The 21345-nt window shown below is 38.5% G+C and overlaps 2 protein-coding genes across 3 annotated transcripts in view; one reads left to right on the forward strand and one right to left on the reverse strand.

The window, feature by feature from the left end:
* Positions 1-2664: 2664 nt before the first annotated feature.
* On the reverse strand, positions 2665-3500 carry LOC129722839 (peptidyl-prolyl cis-trans isomerase-like 1). Its single transcript, XM_055676624.1, has 2 exons — positions 3233-3500; positions 2665-3178 (listed from the first exon to the last, which is right to left on the reverse strand). The coding sequence occupies exons 1-2, from the start codon at positions 3310-3312 to the stop codon at positions 2731-2733; spliced, it is 528 nt and encodes a 175-aa protein (XP_055532599.1). The 5' UTR covers positions 3313-3500; the 3' UTR covers positions 2665-2730.
* Positions 3501-4404: 904 nt separating this feature from the next.
* LOC129722013 (heat shock 70 kDa protein 4) overlaps positions 4405-21345 on the forward strand; it is a 29504-nt gene continuing 12563 nt past the window's right edge. Inside the window, exon 1 of one of the 2 annotated variants that reach the window (XM_055675184.1) lies at positions 4405-4887. In XM_055675184.1, coding sequence (XP_055531159.1) covers positions 4781-4887 — 107 coding nt within the window. In that variant the 5' untranslated portion in view covers positions 4405-4780. The remainder of the gene's footprint in view (positions 4888-21345) is intronic. The other variant, XM_055675185.1, reaches the window with a different exon arrangement.

Below are 21345 nucleotides of genomic sequence, written 5' to 3' on the forward strand. Positions count from 1 at the left end.
TTTGAATCCAAGTACATTAATACCACATACATAAGACATACGTAACACTGGCGTTTTTTCTGGTACACGTTGCCCCATAGTACTCCGTACCTCGCCCTGTCAAACTGCTCGATAAATAATGAACAAAATGAATTTTCTTTTTCTCGGCCTTACCGAGTCCCAAAGAAAATCCCATAAGGAACTGTCAAAAAGTTATTTACAAAATCAATGCAGCATTTTTCGGGTAGGAACGAGACAAATGCAGGGCTGCGCAGGTACACTGCCTTCAAAAACAACTCAAACAGAGGTTTTTTTTACAGAGGTTGGTACTTTCGAGTAGTTCATTTTGTACCAACGTTTTTGGAAGTTTTCTTCCTGAGTGTTACGTATGTCTTATGTATGTGTTAATACACTAACGACATCTGTCTTGTGGTGCCCCAGTTGCACTGCATAAATATCGCTGTATCGATATTTTATCGATATATGTGCTTGTTTTTTAAGTGACACGAGCGCCACATAGCGGGAGCATTACCACTTACTGTTTAATGACGGTTGCATGTTTTTACACATCTTTTGAAAATAAGATGAACGTCTGTTCTCTGTGCTATGATCAGTGATCAGAAATAAACAATCAAAATTTAATGACATTTTTTTAGCCTCGGTCCGATACAGATATTCTACAAAATTATTTTGACATTTTTATTTTCCTATTTTTTTTCCTGTGTGGGCTCATCACTGCGACCAGAGATTAGATCTATTGTGATAATTTGATGATGAATGATGAATCAAGACTAATGAATGATGAATCAAGACTAATACGACTAATAAGAGAACATTTTATTTTCCTATTTTCTAGCAGATGGCGCTTTCGAAAAAAATGCTGGTTCGTGTATTGGTTCGCCTCTCCAATCGGTTTTTGTGCTTGAATCGGTTCTTAGTGCGTAGCTTGATGGAAACAAATACCAAATCAATGTAGGAACTTGAAGCTGAATAAGGCTGTGAGCGATTCGATGATTTTTTTTTGCGATTAAATTCTAACAGGTGGTTATTACAGACGGTGTTATGAACAGATACGCAAAGAGTAAGGTCGAAAACTCCAAGTGAACTGTCAAATCGAGGCTCCAAGTGTGCAAAGTAAACAAACCACGGGAATGGCATCGCTGTCAGCTACCATACATTTGACGCGTTACCAACATCACTGGCACTGGCACCCGAAAAATGGGCAGTTTACCCTTATCTTATGTTGATTCGGGCACACCGGCTAAATGTTGACTGCAAATATTAATAGCATATCAGACAGTTCTGAGCAATTTCTTAATGTTTTCATATGGTATGTGATATTCTGAGTGATATTTAGTACATTAATTGTGTCCCAAAGCAAAGTGAAGCAAACTGTGACAGCAGAAAAAATAGTTTTAGGACAAACGGTACAGAAATAGATGTTCGTAACGCTTGAAGGCTACCATAACATTCCCTTGAAACAAACTCAGGAGTGTTACTTTCCGTACAGAATGTGTATTGTAATCAGTATAATTGTTGTGAACCACGTGCAACTATGGTTTGAACGGAAAATGTGTTCGTTATGCTCGTATTATGAGTGATGCATTGAAAATTTGAAAAATGTATAAACAAGCTTTGAAACTCAGTTATACATCCTTACAAAGTTTCGGAATTTCATTACACTTTCTATAGTGCGTATGAAAAGTCATGCGAAATTAAATGTGGTTGCCAGATTTGTTTGGAATAGAATATTAGCAAAGGGTTGCCATATTTACTGCTTTTCTCTTTGCGTATCTCTTTATAACACAGTCTCTAGTGGTTATCAGAGTCTATGTTTATAAGAAGAGCCCCGCAAAGATGAAACCAAAGGAACCAAATCAGTGTCAAACGAGGGTACCAATCGAGCAATGTAAATAAACAAGGTGATAATGTTAGGCGTGGATGAAAAGTGTTGTAATTGAGCGTAATGAAAAATATGTGTTTTCCGAAGTTTTACTTACACATTTTAATCCAACATTAAACCTGTACGCCGGTTCACTTAAATTTAACAAAACATCACCGGTGTAATCTTGCAAAACTGTGTACCTTGTGAAGAATTTCAAAAAATGATATTCGCTTATGCATGGTGAAAAACAGAACTGAAAAGTTCTTGGCAACAAAGGGTACAAAAACTGTGTTGCCGAAACGATAGATTTTCTCTTCGCGCAACTCTATATACACATAGACTCTGGTGGTTATTTATTTCGGTTATCTCAACCACTTCATATAGAGAGAGGAGCGAACGGCTCACGAGCTGTTCATATGAACCGGTTTATAGAAAATAGCCAAAGAACGGAAATAAATCACGCTATTTTGAGCGCAATAAAAGTGATGGTTCGCAAACTGAAGAATTTGTCAACCTCGCAAGCATTTTATTTTCATTTATAATATGGAGCCGTTCATATCGTTTTTCTTATAATTTTCCTTTGAGGAAAATCTAAGCGGCAATCCACATTTTTGTATGTGAATAGTTTGATGATTTGGCGTTTCGAATGCCTGATTCTTAGGACCCTATTACAGAAGACTTTGTCATGTCATGTGTTTCAAATAAACATGACTCGGTCATGTGTTTCAAATAACACTAAATGCTCGTAGAAGTTTCTGTAAAAAATCTTTGGGATGTTGATATTTTATTAGGTTAGCAAATTTCCAAGGATGAGTTACTTAAACACACATTACTGTTTAAGCTAATTTTATTACATCTATCAAATTTCAATACTTTTCCACCTTTCCCTTGAGAATCTTCACTTGCTCCACGGGCCGATCGTTTTTATCCGTCTCGACCAGTCCTATCCGCTTGACGGTTTGCATTCCGGTGTGTACCCGGCCAAATATTGTGTGCTTTCCATCGAGCCACTGTGTCGGAGCCAACGTAATAAAAAACTGCGACCCATTCGTGTCCGGACCAGAGTTTGCCATCGACAGTATTCCGGCTCCGGTGTGCTTCAAATCGGGACTGATTTCATCGGAGAACGTTGATCCGTAAATTGACTGGCCTCCACGACCTGTGCCGGTGGGGTCACCTCCCTGGATCATGAAATCCCGTATGATTCGATGAAATATCGTTCCATTATAGTAGCCACGACGGCTTAGCTCTGCGAAATTCCGGCAGGTATTCGGGGCATGCTTCCAGTACAATTCGATGGAAATTTCACCCATCCTACAAATGATTGGAAATTAGAACGTATTATTAAAACAAATCGAGTGGACTTACGTTGTTTCGAATGTGACAAAGTGAGGTTGCCATAACTTGTCAGGAATGCCGGTTGTTGAACCCGCTTGCAGTGCTAGCATAATGTTTTATCCCCGTTTGGTTAGAGTACTCAATATTATAAAACGATTAAAATCTAGTTAAATACTAGCAGAGCGGTTTTTTAACGGCGACCACGGTATTTTTACTTCTAACGAACGGAAATGTTGACTTTGTGTTTGTTGTTTTATCGTCAACTATACGGCACTAAAAATAAGCAAACCAAAAAATACTAAATTTTCGAAAGCATTGAACGCGACATCTGTGCTCCGATAGAATAAACTATCGTCCGCAGTTTGGGAGAATCATTTACATTTTACGTAACACAATGTGATCAACCACAAAAAAATATATTTTATCATTCAACCGCCCATATGTTATTTGTCTACCTTGCTTCACCATTTATGTTGGATAGAAAAGGTAGTTGCTCCAACGCCATTATTTTACATGCAGGTTTTAATTTCTCACAAAGAAATGAAAAACTGACAGAGAAATCATAAGGCGATTTTTTGCAGCATGGATCTAGTTTTATTTCTGCTAGTCTGCACATGTTGAAGAAGAGTGAGTTAAAAAAAAACTTGGAAATCTATATTTATCGGGTTGATGTCCAAGGTGGCTAATTAATAGACTGTAATAGATAAACTTAGCCATGGTTTTAAGATCCAGTTCATTTTTACTTGTACTTTTTATACGAATTTGAAAAAGATCAATTTCATCTCACTGTTCAATATCACCGCAATGCACAGTACTAGCAAGTTTTATTTTTGGTGTAAATTTTATGGCAGAAATAAAACAGACGTTACAATTTGCAGAGAAACTGTAGACTGGAGGAATGAGAAAGAACTCAACGTTTAGGAATCTGTCATGTCAAAACAGCGCGTCTGTGCAAAATCATACAGCATTTCTGTTTTGATGTGAAACTTACACTCTTCAACACTTACGGTAAGCGCCTTATTATTTTTCTAGTCTACAGTTTCTCTACCAAACTGTACACACTTTTTTTTTGTTACATGCCCATTATTCGTTGCGTCTTTTTTGAACAACCCATACCACTGTGAACGTGCCTTTTTCGGAATGTCAACGAAATTTCGAGAACGAGCGAGAATTTCGAGAACACTGTCGTCCGTAAACCGAAAGAGTAGCGAAGAAGTGCGTAATCATCGGTTCGGCGCAGTTTCATTTTTTCATTCGCGAAGTGAAGTTAAGTGGTGCAGTGCGAAAGCTTTGCGCGTGTGAACAATTTCGACAAGAGCCACATTTTTCAGGTGTTTAGTAAAGTTAAGAGCGCTATTTAGAACTGGAAAAATATTAATCGAAAACTAATTCGATAGTGAGCAAGAAAAGCGTTCATAGTTAGAAGTGAATTGACGTTTTCAAAGATCATTTGGATCGGAAAAGAGTGACCACGATCAACGGACGGGTGTCTGGTGGTGGAGAGGTGTTCTCGTGTAACTAGTGAAGAAAGCTGGAATTTTTTTCTAACATCTGCAAAAGTCAATCGAATTTGGCACGATGTCTGTGATTGGTATAGATTTTGGTAATGAGTCCTGCTACGTGGCCGTAGCTAAGGCTGGCGGAATCGAAACGATAGCTAACGATTACAGCCTGCGAGCCACACCGTAAGTATCCACATGCCGTCATACTTTTTTTTTTTCTTTTACCATTTTGGTCACTTTTCACTTTGGATCTGCCATTGCGTGTGGCTTATGTAAAGAAGTGTTGATTCATTCTAAACTGGACTAGCTGTTGAGTGACGCAACAGTAATTTGCAATTGAAATGGGGTGGAAATGCTACGAACTGCGTTCCAGTCGTTTTGATTATCGATTTTGCGTGAAGGTTGCCTAGGTTGCCACCGTCGATCAAAGGAAACTTTACCAGAAGGGCTCAACATAACCTGCAAATGTTTCGAGAAAATTCTCGCATCTTATCGATTTTTTCCTGCTGTTTTCCGTGAAGGTGCCAGTTGTCAGCGGAACCGTTATGTGCAGTAACGGATCGTCAATCTGCTGGGAAGCAGCTGATTAACGTTTGATGATTTTTTATCTTTTAAAGATGGCTAGCTCATGCAGTGCTTGTGCTGCTACACTAATCGGCCGGCTGCTGTTGGCATGGTGGTGTTAGAATCGCAGGCGTATGTCGCACACAAGCACCGGACTGCCGTGTCGCGACTGAATTTGTTCTGGTCGGTTTTGTGTGCGTGTCGCGCTGTCAGTCGCGGAAATCGCGAGATTAGAGCCATTCGACCATGAGACATTGCTGGTACTGATTTTTTGCATTACGTGTGCGTTACGGAAAAGTGGGAATCAAACTAGGAGAAGGTTGGTTTCTTTCCGCGGTTCGCTACATCGCAGTAAAGGTTCGCTACATCGCAGTAACGCAGCAGCGATGAAGCGGTGCGGTGATGATGGGAGTAGCGAACCTATACAATGTATAGGTTCGCTAGATGGGAGGGAGAGTAAGTAGTTCGGAAGGTATTTTTTTCAGCAGGTTTTCGATAGCAGCCAAACAGATACCAAAATGTGCTATGTTTGTTACCGAGAAATCATACGTTTGTTGTATTGCGTTGCGATTTCGTCAATGACATTACTCACTAGTTTTTGTTATGATTAGTGAATGGAATATTTTCCTCATACTAATTTGGGTAGTAACGTTATGGAAGAGTGAGAGGGGATGGAGTTTTGAAAATCTTTGAATAATGCTTGACTTGCTTTTGAACTGGTTTTGGATGCATTATTGCAGATTTTGATACTGCATTTTCACGTTTCAGTGCTGCGATTTTCAGGTTTTAGTGCTGTATGCCAATTGTGTTGAACCGAATATATTTGTTCAGAAGTACAGAAATAACAGCGAGAGGTAAAATAAGGCTTCTTCAGCAAAATCTTTAGCAAAAATTTGTAGAGGTTTGTAGAATTATCATTCTTATTAAACATATGCTGGCAACGACATTTTTATTGACACTGGACTTGTTTATTCATACTAAATTCAACAAGGAACTTGGAATATAAGCATAACAACTCAGATCTTTTTTTCCCTTCCTTTTCAATTTTCTATATTTCTGAGTACAAATGACATAAAGTATTTACAGATCAAATTTGTAACGGCTAATTTAACAAACATATTTACCCTAGTAAAAATGTTATGCAACTTAAATCCAAACAAAATATGGCAAGTGTTTTTTACGTCTAATGCCTGATTAATACCTGATAAAATCTGCAATATTTTGCAAATCAATAAAACTTTTTCTATCTTTCACAACAGTTCGAAAAACATAGAGGAGAAACAATTGGTATGATAAAAAGCTCATCGAAGCTTTTTTCCTGATTGGTCTGATTTCAATTAGTCGAATGTTCGCGGAATACCAGTTCAAGAAACACTAGTTAGGGACAACAATAGTGGTCTTAAAAGGCTTCGCGCTCATTCCACAGCCCTCCGACCGAAAAGCATTGCCACAACGATTATAAGGTTAGTTTCAGAGCTATTTGCTTTGTACTGAAAACAGTTACAGTTTGAACCTTTGTTTTTATTTGTTTTGGAAATATTCGAACTGTTATTAAAATTTGTATACACTTGTAACAGTAAGGAAAAAATTCTTAATACATATTTAGAAGAAATTTGTTTTGTAAGTTCTCCGTACGTCACAATTGAATCAGTTGTAACACACCCTGTTGACACAGTGCGGTTCGATGGTTCGATTTTGGTAACATATTTATTTGCTTTCATTGACCACAGGGGGTTTGTTTCTGAAAAGTTGGTTGGGTTTGTAACGACAGATGTTGTTTGGCCATAATGGGTCAAGTAGGAGAAACATGCTGTTAGTGATAAATCAAACGGGCCCGTAACATCAAAATTGCACAAAAGCTTGAAAACTCCGAAATTCAAAGAGTAGTAAATCTAGAATTTGTTTATATTAAAATGTTGATCTGACTTAACACCAACTAATTATATGTAAGGAATTACCCATCGTGAAAAAGTTGAAGAGGTTGTTTATTAGACACGACCGCAGAGTTAACCTAGAATACGACAGCCTGTCTTAAGTCAATGTATTTCTTGCAATAGGTTTGGGAATACACTCAATGGGGTTAATCAATTTAATGGTCTCTCTGTTCCAGATGACGTTTACCTCTACAGACGGCACCGGTAACGACAAAGAACAACGGCAGAAGCTATGTGCAGCTAAGCAGTTTCACTTGACGCCATATCCAAAACAAGAATGAAATTGTATTGTTTTGTGGCTGTCTTTTGTATCAAGTTGCACTGAGAAAGCTTAATTTAGGCAGTGGCTACGATGAGGGCCAATAGTGCATTCCCGGTAACCTAGGTTTAATACGAACAATTTTCTGCAGTTTGCAGTAGCGTAGATAATTTTAAAACTGATCGCTGCAAATAGTAGGACTTGAGCGAAAAATTATGTGATTCAGGTTCACTGGCGCAAACATTCTTCAAATAAATGTTAAAATACACTCAGTAAACTTTGAGGCTTAGCTGAAGTCAAAAGAGGTTAATAATGTTTGTCAATGCCATTTATTGACAACTGAATATTGTTTTTTGACATGGCAAATTTTTGATTTAGTTCTGAATGATTTACTGTGTGAAATCAACATGAGATGATTTATTTGAAACTATATATGATAATTTTTATCGCTATACTGCTAGTCACGCACGCTATATAGCTAGCCACGCACGCTGTAGATATGCACACACGCTATATAGCTAGCCACGCACGCTATAAACATGCACAGACATACTATAGACATGCAAAGACACGCTATAGACAAGCACAGAAACTATATAACCATGCACACGCAAGCCACGCACGCTATAGACATGCACGCGCTATATAGCTAGCCACGCACGCTAGCGACACACGCTATAAATATTCACACACGTTATATATGTGCACACACCCTATATATACACCCTGGAAGATGGTGGCTTCTCAAACCACCTGGCGGTGCGAGTCTCATTTAATTTCTGGCTGTATTCACCCAACGATATCTGAATTGAATTACCACTGGTGGGGTCCAACTCAGATCGAAAGAGAGCCGAACTGAAAAAGTTAGGTTCTGCAGCTAACCACTACCGCCGCCGCTGTTGCCCGCTGCTGCTCCAAGCCGCCTTTGCCCACTGCCATCGCTGCTACTGTCCGCCGCTGCTGCCTGCTGCTAGTAAACTGAGATTGCTTGAGGAGAAGCAGTCTCTTATATAGCCCAACGAGTGCATTCCTGGCTAACTAGGTACTCCATTCTGTCGTCCTTTTTAGGGAAAGGCAGCAAGCAACCAATCAAAGGTCGACATTTACGTTTCGACAAGGTTCAACAATTTTCAATAGTACAATAGTTTGAACAGTCAGATTACAATTTTCTGCATTTGGACGGTTGCTTAAATGATTTTCCAATCGATTGCTGCAAAAATGACGGAAATCGGTTGAAAACTGACTGAGTTTAGAACGTTTGAAATTGGACAATTTTCGTGACGCTCTCCATGTTTTCGGTTTTCGAAATTGGATCCCTGTATTGAAGTTGAACCCCTATATATGTTGCCGTAAGACGTATTCTACGTCAAAAAAAATCAATTTTGTCAATGATCAAGGAACAACTTTATTTGAAATAAAAAAGTCTCTCTCTCTCCAGCTCGGAGAAAACTAATAGTGTCAGAAGGATCGTAGCTCTAGCCCCGCAATTGTCCTGTCCACTCAACAGTTGGCTGCGAAGTCTGTGTATAATAAACAGAAGTTCAAATTTAAAGACGGAATGTAGCACCAAGGCATTGCTTTACATTATCAATACACAAAATTTAATTGTTAAAAAAGTTGTTTAAGTTAGGGGCCATCCACATACCACGTGGACAGATTTTTAACGATTTTGACCCCCCCCCTCCCCCTCCGTGGACAACTGCCCATATAAATTCTAAAAAAATTGTATGGACCGTGGACATTAACCAACCCCCCCCCCCCCCCAAAGCTGTCCACGTGGTATGTGGATGGCCCCTTAATATTTCCGAAATCTCATTTATTGTTATGAAAACACTAAAAGGTTAGCTAAATATTTGTTGTCTGACATGGCAAACTGAGAGAGAAAAAGTTACGATGGCAGTTCGTAACGTTAATGACTTTTGGCCGATAGCTACAATTTTCCACCGCCGTGCACCGGAAATTGCCATTCTCCGCCACAAACATTTGCCGAACTTTTTCGGATACATTATTTTTTCTTAGCCCTTTGTCCATCTTGACGCCTTATACCGTCAAAAGCTTCTAACCAACTAGCAATTTGCACTTGCGCTTGCACCTACCAGCTACCACCAAAAAAAAAACCCCGTTGAGTTGAGTGAGAGTAGGAAAACACGAACTCTCTTTCTTGAAAAAAAAATCCCCATCATTGAGTAAATATTTACGATCCAATTTCTCTTATTCATTACTTGTTCATAACGCGACTAACTTTATATTCTCAGCTGTGCACATAGAGAATAACATATATTGCGTGCTCCCACGATGAAAAGTATCGTAAGAAGGAAGGCGGAGAGAGTGCACCAGTAACGATTTTTTTTATATGGTGCTCTTTTGTGATCTTCGTTATTCACCTACCATGGAGGTCTGTTTGCAAATGTGCGAAGAATAAGAATAACTCGCACACTGACGACGATGTCAACGCATCATAGGCTTGGTTTATACGTATTCATTAGTCGCTAGAAGCGATTTTTTCCATCGGTGGCTGCAAGTGTTCGACAAGAACAAGGAGGCAAGGCGTTGAGGATGGAAATCCCTGAAGATGTTGACCACATCTAAGTTGTTTTTTTTTGTTCCCATGTTTCTGCATACTTTTATTCAAATAAAACTCAGAAATGTTACAGAAAAGTTTCGCAAATCAAACAAAAATTAACTGTGTGTGTGTTTGAAGTGATGTATGTCAATCAGATCTTCTGAGGTTGCATTTGTTAGATCGAGCCTGCCTCCATGAATATAATGGCATTTTTTAAACAATTTAGCCAACGAACGAAGAAAATGAATTCATAATCTCTGCTACCAAAACTTTGAGATCCTGGTTATTATTCCCACAATTTTTTCATCGCAATGTATACGGATATACCATCGAGAATCCAAATTAAGTGATAACCGGGGTATATTCTACGTAATTGCTTCTTAAATCAAACTGCTCGCGATGTTGAAATTGTCTTCCATATATGAACATTCAAAAAATGCCCTGCTGACCTGACCTACAAAGACAAGAGATTTTAGGTTTTTAATGAATCAACTTTTTACCCTTAACTGCATACCCATGAGTACGCAACAAACTACGTTTATCGAATCAAACTTCGTCTAAACACATTAAATTTAAGAAATCTCAGTTTAAATTGTTTGGTTTGAAACAAAATTTGTGACTATCATCCTGTCGGATCTGGATAGCCCACCAGGCTCTTCCATGTGGAGACTTCACTATGGAGAATTCGGCAAACGGATGACACAGAACTAGTATTTTTGAAATGGTCCTTGGAAGCGGTTTTTGTTTCGTTTAAATATAAAAGTGGACGTTGTTTGTATGAACTCACTAGCAACAATCGTTGTTCATAGTTGAATTTTCGTTCAATACCTTCATGTTGCTTCCACTCCAATGTTCCGCATCGTTCATAGTTTCGAATCGCGTTGGATATCGTTGTCTTGTGCTTTTTCTATATATAAAAGAAAGCATGGCTCGGTTAATTCCCAAAAAAAAATACCCGTACAACACGAGGTACATAGTATTATCAGTTGTTTTTTACAGAGTTAATTATATCAGCCAATCTACAAAGATCATATAAACTTAAATACACGATGATTTATTACAAATATTTTTAATATACTTTTCTAATAGCAATCAGAGATCGGAGAAATATACATCCAAATGATCGTGGATTTAAAAAATTGAAAATATGAACATAAACTAGGGTATGGAACATGTTCTAAGCAGCTTTAGGAACCGCTTGTGTATTAAGACGAAATACTCGAAATGTGTTGGTTGAAATTCAAACAGAAGTATATCAATCTGTTCTCTATCATCATCTCTGTCCGAACTTGTTTTCAGATTGTAAAACAAAGTAAGCAAACTTTAACAATAATCAGTTGAATTTACCAATCGAGGGACACTATTCCAATCACCCTTAACCTATTTTAAGCAGTTTCCATCTATTTTGCAGGCGTTATTTTTTCAGCACCCGAAGTGGCTCCTGAATGGCTGCAATATAGGTCGATTTGTTTCTAATGCTGTTTGTTCACAGATTTCTTTGTGATTAACGGTATTTATTATATTCATAAGACAGCTAGACAATCTAAGTTTTCGTTTCCATCATTGGAATTGTCGATATTGATTGAAATTCGAATTCTTCGACTGATTAAAATAGGCGCTACTGCTTAAGTCGTTCCTTACCCTACTTTGCTGTTTGATTTGATTTTTTTATCAGCTCAACTTTAGGGTGCTGCATCAGCTGTCACTTTAGGGTGGTAGAATTTTTTTGACGTCTATGAATAAAAGTAGAATGTCTAGGGAGCAATAAAATAGACGTTATTTTCGCTACTTTTTGCAAGAAAAAAGCGTTGAAAAACGTTCAATTTTTAGTTGAAAAATTGGTGAAAGTTGTTGCGCTTTTTTGAATTATTTTTTCAATGAATGTAATTTGTATAAATAGTTTAAGTAGTTTTTATAATCCTGCACTACAATCCAGCTAGCTGGTGTGGGAGATTACTAGTGAGTCCGCCATTTAATTTTTTATCAAAAGATATTTTTTTTGCTTGTCCAAATTTACCTTCAAATAAATACAACCTCCCAGCTGGTCTCGAGGTACGATGCTGGCCTAACAAGCCAGTCATCGTAGGTTCGAGTCTCGGCTCCGGAGAGACTGTTAGTGTCAGTAGGATCGTAGCGCTAGCCCCGCAATTGTCCTGTACACTAAACAGTTGGCTGCGAAGTCTGTGTATAATAAACAGAAGGTCGAGTTCCGAATCGGAATGTAGCACCAAGGCTTTGCTTCAACCCTTTATAAGGCAGTGGCAACTATATTGCTACCAAAAATTTTCGTTTTTTTCTGCTTCATAATTACGAGCTATGATCAGTGATTAGAAATAAACAATAAAATTTATTTTAATGCAAATTACATGATATGTGGAAGACATGTCGGTAACAGTTCTACTTTTACACGGTTTTGTTATACACAGATGAAAGACTTCAAACGGGAATTACGATGGATTACAATATTGAATAAGCCGTGGAAAAAAATTATGGACAATTTTGTGGCCTGTTAGTTATCATTTTCGTTTCATTTTTCAGCCATTAAGATTGATGAAAAAATTCAAGGTCCAAAAGGGCCAATTCCCGTGAACAATGAACAAATCACATGAGTAGACAAATCGTTTGCCGTGATATTCTCTACATTAATTCAAAAAAAAAATCACAGGAGGGTTGTGTGCAAGGCCACGACCGCAAGGTTGAAGTAGAATACTTTTACAAGAGAGTTAACCCGGCTGCTTGCGTGTCAGTCATTTTTTCTAGTAAATAAATGTTGACCGCTCATTGGCAGTATTGAAAATTCTGTGCAAATGAAGTTGAAGTACTACTCAATTTCAGTTTGTTGTAAATACGACCTCACTGAACAGGAAAAGTACAAATTCTTTGCGGCGCAAACAAGTTTCAACAGTCAGAGTATATGTACATGTGAATTCAAATTAAGATAATTAACTTTTGGTTAAAGCTCAGAGCAAGAAAATTTTAAATCTTCAATTCATTTGTTTGGTTGTCCTAAAAAGGACAGTTTGTTGTTGAAAAAAAAATCGGATATGACGCTGATTGCATCTTTGGGTTACGCCGATAGCGGGAGTGGTGAACTTCCGTATGACGAAGGCATCGTATTACCTGTTTTATTAAATGGGAGAAAGAGGAGTATTGTAAAATTTTGTAAACATTTAATTCAAACAATATCACCAAATCGTAATCAGGCACTCTGATAACAAAGTTAAAGGCTGTTTTCACACTGAAAATTAGACAGCCAGCAGAAGTTTTGATTGCCAAAATCCAGAATGCTTGTGTAGTTGCCGAAATAAGGCAGAGCTTCACCGGAGGAAGGCCGAAACCCTCAACCGGCAAGGATGCTCCGATAGCAGGAAAATAGTGGTTTCGCATTCAGGAACGGCATCGTAGTTAGGAATTCTATTCTATTTACCCGGCCGTAGGTTAATGTACAGCTCTACTTACGGCTGTACATTAACGTACGGCCGGGCGAATCGGTTCGCACCGCTTTTCGCGTTTAGCCTGGCAGATGCCTAATGCGCACGGCCAACCCAATAGAAAGGTGTTTTCACATTGAAAATTAGACACGGCTTTACTGGAGTAAGTGTTGGCAAATGCATCCACCGCTAATACCGCCGCTATCGTACGAAAGCGCATCGTTTCATGTGGGGAATAATATCAACAACGAAAAATGACGCGCGTCTAAGCACACCCGAACTGTTTCGCCGTGCCGCTTCCATTTACTTCCTTATAACGTTGGCCAAATGGAAGTACCGGCTGCACCTACCGCTGAGGCTGTTACCATACTGCTACTGGTACCCAAAGTTATCAACTCTTCAAATTAAGTGTTTTATTTGTCCTCAAAAGAACAATTATTCAATTCCATATCGGATATAATTCAATCTCATCTCTGTAATATTACCGACAGTAAAATTCTTCTGAACAAAATGATCCAACTTTTCCATTAGAGGAAGTGCCGGCTGATGTACGGCAAAAATTTCGCCCGATCGCTCGCGTTGGTGTTTAGCCTGGTAGAGGCCTGAGACGTGGTGACCAACCACAGGGCAAGTGATTTGTTTCATTTGAAGGTAGCCACAAGCGCAACCCACTGCTATCCTCTGTTACTACTGAGTGCTGATATCTGCTGCGGTTCAAAATCGGTTGCTGATCGCAACCTTTGAGCTGCTCTAACAGTGGGGGAATTAAGATACACGGACAACATGCACTGTGGAAGCTATTTCACATTCAGTAAATTAGACGGGCGCGACAGATTTAAATTGCTAGGATCCAACACAGAACGCTTGCTTGCGTTGTCAAAAATTATTAACTTTCAATGACTTGTTTATTTGCCTTGATAAAGGCATTTTGATGTTCAAAATTTGATTTCCTAATGGCAATCTTCATGCTGCCCCAACACGGTGGGAATAATGGCAGTCTGGCGACACACGCTGAGAACTTCAGTGAGAAGAACCGCGCTGCTCCTGAGACGTGGTGACCAACCACAGGGCTAGTGCTGCTGCTAAGGAAGGACGACTGCTGTTGTCGCTGTCTAGAACTATTATGAGCGGCTTCGGCTGAAACAGGCTCTTATATAAGCCAAACAGCATGTTTTCAATTGCAAGGTATATGTTTCTGTCGACCGTGCTTGGGAAGCAATTATATAACGACCAATCAGAGGTCGAATTTTTCGTTTTGACAAGGCTTGACTATTTTCAATAGTACAATAGTGTGAATAATAAAATTACAATTATCTTCTTTTGGGAAGAATCTTAGAAGATTTTCCAATCTATTGCTGCAAAAACAAAGGAAATCCATCGAATAATAACCGATTCATCAGCATTTGAAATTGTACATATTTTTCACTTTTTTCGGTTTTAGATTTTCATTTCACATCCCTATGTAGTCGAACTTCCGGAGAGAAGTATTCTACTTCAAAAAAGCATTTCGCGGTTCAAAATCGGTTGCTGATTACAACTTTTGAGCTGCCATAACATTGGGGGAATTAAGATACACGGACAACATGCACTGTGGAAGCTATTTCACATTCAGTAAATTCGACGGGTGCGACAGATTTAAATTGCTAGGATGCAACACAGAATGCTTGCTTGCGTTGACAAAAATTATTAACTTTCAATGACTTGTTTATTTGCCTTGAAAAAGGCATTTTGATTTCCAAAATTGGATTTCCTGATGGCAATCTTCATGTTGCCCCAACAGTGGGGGAATAATGGCAGTCTGGCGACACACACTGAGAAGAACCGCGCTGCTTCTGAGACGTGGTGACCAACCACAGGACAAGTGTTTAATTTGAAGGCAGCCACAGGCGCGACCCGCTGCTATGGTCTGTTACTACTGAGTGCGGATATCTGCTGCTACTGCTGTCAACGTTGTGGACGGTCCATCCAGCTCACCATCCGACTGATGAATGTAGCTAGTTTTCCCAGAAAAACTCTTTTATAGGCGAAGGGTGCTACGTAATAGGCCACGCCTTTCAGTTCAGGTTTACCATTTCCTTATGTTCTTTAGACGAATTATTCCACAATTCGCATTTGATTTTTGTATCCAGCGAATAAACACCGATGGTGCTCTCACACACGAAACGGTTTTAACCCGTATCTTATAACGGTTTGTAACATCAAGCGATTTCGTTTGCTCGCTGTTGCGTGTTGCATCATGTTGCAACTTGGCAGCTGGGAGACGACGAAATTCTGTTACTGCTGATTGATTGAATCGACTTCATATTAGCTCTGCATATTCGAATTAACTGCCTTTGTGAATGCGGTCTAACAGGGCAGTTTATTATTCAAAGTCGGTTATGCTGATCGCAGCCTTTGCGCTGCCCCTACAGTGGGGGGTTTACTGAATAAAGTGAAAATTAGACAACTACAACAGAATTTGATTGCATCCCGCACAGAATGTCTGCTTGTGTTGATGCCAGAAAATTATTAACCTTCAATTATTTTTTTATTTGCCTTGAAATAAGCATTTTGCGGTTCAAAATCGGTTGCTTATTATAACCTTTGAGCTGCCCTAACATTGGGGGAATTAAGATACACGGACAACATGCACTGTGGAAGCTATTTTACATTCAGTAAATTCGACGGGTGCGACAGATTTAAATTGCTAGGATGCAACACAGAATGCTTGCTTGCGTTGACAAAAATTATTAACTTTCAATGACTTGTTTATTTGCCTTGAAAAAGGCATTTTGATTTCCAAAATTGCATTTCCTGATGGCAATTTTCATGCTGCCACAACACGGGGGGAATCAGGGTTGCCAATGTTCCAGTTTAAACTGGATTCCTCCAGTTTTTTTCAAGTGATCCAGTCAAACAGTTCATTTCCAAAATCTTCCAGTTTTTTGAGATATTTTCCAGTTTAATCCAGTTTTTTATTCACTCAAGCCCCGATTGGTTTTCGGGATTTTATGAAAAAATTTTAAAACGGATATTTTGTAGATTGATTAATTATTTTGACAATTCTTAACACAGGGTGGCGAAAAATTTTTCAAAATAAAATTACCTGATATTCCCTGAAATTTAACATCAATTTCCCAGATATTTTTAAGCATTCGGCACAAAAAAGTAAAACGCAAATCCGAAATCACAATGAATAAAGTATTCAATCGGATATGAAACCCAACAGTAGATTTTTTTTTCTTCATCTATTGCCCAACAGTAGATGTCCCAAAGTAACCTTTTGCGCTGAAAAAACCAGCTTTTGCACTAAAGAGCCGCTTAAAAAAATCACTTCTTGGTTTGAAAAATTTTCCCCGAATATATGTCAGTTCCTTGATGGTAAAATGAATTCCCTGACATTCCTTGATTTTTCAGGTTTTTCCAGGTTTTCGACCGCATTTTCAGTACACCATCTTCTCGCACGAAACACGGTCAAATAAAAGACGGCATTACATGGTTGAGATAAAACCAAACAAATAGATTTTACCAGACCATAAAAAAATCTTCTATTTATTTTCTGTTGCGTAGCAGTTAAAAAATTTTTAGAGGACTTAAATACCAAAAGATAGCGAAGTCAGAAATAATTGAAATTTAAACTTTACTGATGTAACGGAAGGAAATGTTGCGTTAATACTTTTGTTAAATATAAAAGTAAATGGATAAGCTGTATATCCTAATTTTGAGATAGATTGATTGCGTAATTTTAAATTTTGCTGCTGTTAGAGGAAATTTTTCAGTCCATAATTTTAACAAAATGTAAGCCCATAACAAAATAGTACTGATTAAAATGAGTAATTTTTTGCGAATAGTTTTCGCTTTAGTTGCTGTATCCAAAACTGACTCTGGATTCAATCCCCGTAACAGAAAAGCTCTTTCACAATCCTTTTTTTTTCCTTTTTTCTGAATTTAGTTGGGATCCAGTTTTTTCCAGTTTTTTCTTCAGCCTTTTTCCAGTTAAATCGAAAATTTTATTGGCAACTCTGGGGGGAGTAATGGCTGTCTAGCGACACACGCTGTGAAAAACCGCGCTGCTTCTGAGACGTGGTGACCAACCACAGGGCTAGGGCTGCTGCTAAGGAAGGACGACTGCTGTTGTCGCTGTCTAGAACTATTATGAGCGGCTTCGGCTGAAACAGGCTCGTATATAAACCAAATAGCATGTTTTCAATTGCAAGGTATATGATCCTGTCAACCGTGCTTGGGAAGCAAGCATATAACGACCAATTAGAGGTCGAATTTTTCGTTTTGACAAGGCTTGACTATTTTCATCAGTACAATAGTGTGAATAATAAAATTACAATTATCTTATTTTGGAAAGAATCTTAGAAGATTTTCCAATCTATTGCTGCAAGAACGAAGGAAATCCATCGAATACTAACCGATTTATTAGCATTTGAAATTGTACATATTTTTCATTTTTTTCGGTTTTAGATTTTCATTTCACATCCCTATGTTGCCGAACTTCCTGAGAGAAGTATTCTACTTCAAAAAAATGAAAGAATCTCTCCGTTTCAACGGGTCAACTATTGTTTGCTTCCATGAGCCTAGACTGATTTGATGTCTCGAAGGTAAAATATTTTTGAAGTTTTTTGTAACTCCCATTCATAGACCATTATATGACCTACTGTGAAAATGTTATTGAAACTGATGTCTTGAAGGAAAACATGCGGGTTGGTAAAGCACGCACAGTACTGTGAACGGAGCCAAAAAGTAGCAGTTGCTTCCTATTTCACATGCACTCTGTGGTTGATGCTCGGGTTTGGATCGGCACACAATGAACGATGAACAGCACCACACAGCGAATATCATATTTTTGGGCCTTTTCTACGGCTGCATGGAGCGGCTCTAAAACATTGCTTGTTCGCCTTTCTTTGCTTTGTGCCGTCTTCTTGTAAATAGTGTGGTTTAATTCTGCAGTATAAACACCGACGACACATGTGACTATATCGTCAGTTCATGTCAAGACTGAATTCTTTTGTAAATTTTGAAATGGGTCTTCTTTATGAGATAAAACTATAGCCACGTTTGCATGAAACATGAAACTTTAAAAATCAACTGACAATATATATTTCGTGCTAGTTTTTATATTGATCGTCATGAGATTATTACATGAATTAAACTGCACAAACCTGGCTGTATACCTCGTATTTTCAAATAGGGTAGTTCGTGAAATTCATATTGAAAAATTTCAGAGTTCCATGCGACATGAAAACCACTAAATTTTTTTTGATACAATATGCGATTTGATTGCAAAAACTACGGGAATCCGTTTAATTACGGCACAGCTATCGAAGTACAAACACTAACATAAAACGTTTCATGAGATGTGAGGAAGCATTCCTTCTTTGAAGTTAGAATCAGTCTGATGTCAAAATCTGTCGTACCTGTCAACTAATAGGATACTATGGGATTTTAGTAATTACACGACTACCTTTATTTCAAAGCAATTAATTTTAAATTCTGACCGGTTGGCATTGAAATATTGTGATTCATTGACAGAACTGTCTTTGAAGCCAGTAGTTGCAATTCATACATGTATTAGGGATATCAAGGTGCGATGGGGATGCTGGGCTCGATATGAAGAATAGGGTGATAATTGCGTTATTTTTTCCCTTTAAACTGAGGAGATGAGTTTGCGGCTGGATATGTGTGAGTGTGTGTAAGCCCCAATCGAAACCAACTTCCATCACCAGTGAGTCTTCACTAATATGTTGTTCCACGTGCACTACAATAGAGTATCACTCTCGCATAACAGAAGGTAAGAAAAAGCTGGACACGAACGTAAGTTGTCACGGATGGCCTTTTAGGGACATTCTGGTGGAAGCACATCTTTCAGCAGAGACATCGCGGGGTCGAAATTCGTTGAAGGCTGTGACTTAAACATGGTGACAGTAACCAAAGCTTTTCAAACCAGTGTTTTGTGCAAATTTTATGGTACAGAGGGAGTTCAAAAATACAAAAAAAAAAATCTACCAGTAAGCAACAACATCCCAGTGCAGCATTATCGATCGTTCGCTGCCCTACTAGGGAGTACCCATTTTTCGTACCGTTCTGCTGCAATAAACACATATTTGCACTCCCTGTAGACTCGTCTGCCCTACCACCTGGATAACCACTTCATGCCGTCTGGTCTGGCTGCCACATAACGAAGAGTGAATCGCAATCGGACGGTTGGTTGATTCGCACCGTGCCACAGTGGGACGGATTCAAAAAATGGAGGACATTGAATATTTTGCTCCAGTCGAGTGTTGAGGATTAGATTAGGTGAAGGTAGCATGTTTGAACATTAACTTTTTCACTTTCCAACAGAAAATGAATAATTCTCATAAACAGTGAAATATCAAGTTATCCGAAGTTTTATATGGACCTACCATGCTACCTTAAAATCACTATTGTTTAAATTTTTACAAAAACAAAGATTCTAGTCGGATTCAGATTGTTGAAAAGTTGTTGAGTTCAAGCTCTTTTGGCAGGTGTTGTTAATTTTTTTTAAGTCAATTATGCAATAATCTAATGCAGCAAAAAAATACTCCAAGAAAAACGGAGTATTTGCCAGGAAAAAAAAACTTCATCGCAAAAGTTTTTCTTGTCCGTTTCTTAATCTGTCCCACAGTGTGTGTATGCAATCGAGCACACAAACTGACTCCATATTGTCACCTATACTCGCATAAATGTGGGCACTGCAATGTGAACATCTGTTCCTCGGGCTGTGATTCCCAAATGGTACCGGTTTTCTATCCTCTAGTCTTAAATTTATTGTGATCTATATAGTTTATATTGGGTGATAGGTTTTTCAGAGGCTCCTATACTGTGTTTTGATTATGTCATTCACGCGATATCACCAAAAAAATGAATCCACTTACGTACGTCTTTAAAATTTGCACAAGAAATGACTTACCAAAATTATTAAAATCAAAGTTCACGTCAAGACGTAACTGAACACTGTATTTTCCCAATAACAGTGAATAATCGTCATCATAAATGTGTCACTCGTCTCAGACGAATTAACATTGTTGTTCAACTGTTTAAGCTCGTTGCAAACCACCTTTACCGGTGCTACTCATCGCATCTCACTAATTCAGAGTGATTTGGTTCCTCGGGTGGGTGGATAAATAATTACAGTGGACCTCGAGATCGGCAGACCAGAGTCGATAAATCTGTCGTCTACTTGTCCCGTACGTGGAATCGTTCCTTTTTTACTCGGAGCCCAGACGTCTGAATGAAATAGGTACATGATGCCGCTGGAGACGGCTTTGTTTTGGATATTTCGAACGTGTTCTCTCCAAAAGCTTAGTCATTCTGCGGAAGTTAACCTGCTTCGCAGATCGCGAGCACGGGATTACTTTTGTGTGTCGTTTGCCGTGACCGTGCCGAGATCATCGTTGCATTGTTATTGCTGAACAGGTAATAGTTTTCACCCATAGGTCCATGTTAGTGTGCTAAATTATACAATAAACATTACTCATACAAAACGTGTTTTGTTGACATTAGAAAAATCGAAAAATACTAACATTTCAAGGCGACAATCAATCGTTATTAAAACTTATTTGGATAATCTCGTTTCGATCAAGTGTTCAACACATACCTTTATAGTCAGGTACCAGTTAATATAATTGATGGCAATTCTACATATATAGGAGGGTGTTTGCCAATAGACATTCATTGGCTTTTTATGGCGATGAGCAGTAAACCGTTGAGGTGCTGAGCGAACGATACGGCTGGTGATACCTGGTTTCTGTCGGTAGTGACTGTTAAACACTGTTGGCATGATCACTGGCATAAGTTGTTTTCGAAAAAAGCCGTTTTTCTGATTATGTATTACTTTTTCGGACACGTTAATTGTAGTGGAAAGTGATTTGCTTAGAGCAT

This window comes from Wyeomyia smithii, chromosome 2, assembly GCF_029784165.1.
Source record: "Wyeomyia smithii strain HCP4-BCI-WySm-NY-G18 chromosome 2, ASM2978416v1, whole genome shotgun sequence".
In the NCBI taxonomy this organism is placed as follows: domain Eukaryota; kingdom Metazoa; phylum Arthropoda; class Insecta; order Diptera; family Culicidae; genus Wyeomyia; species Wyeomyia smithii.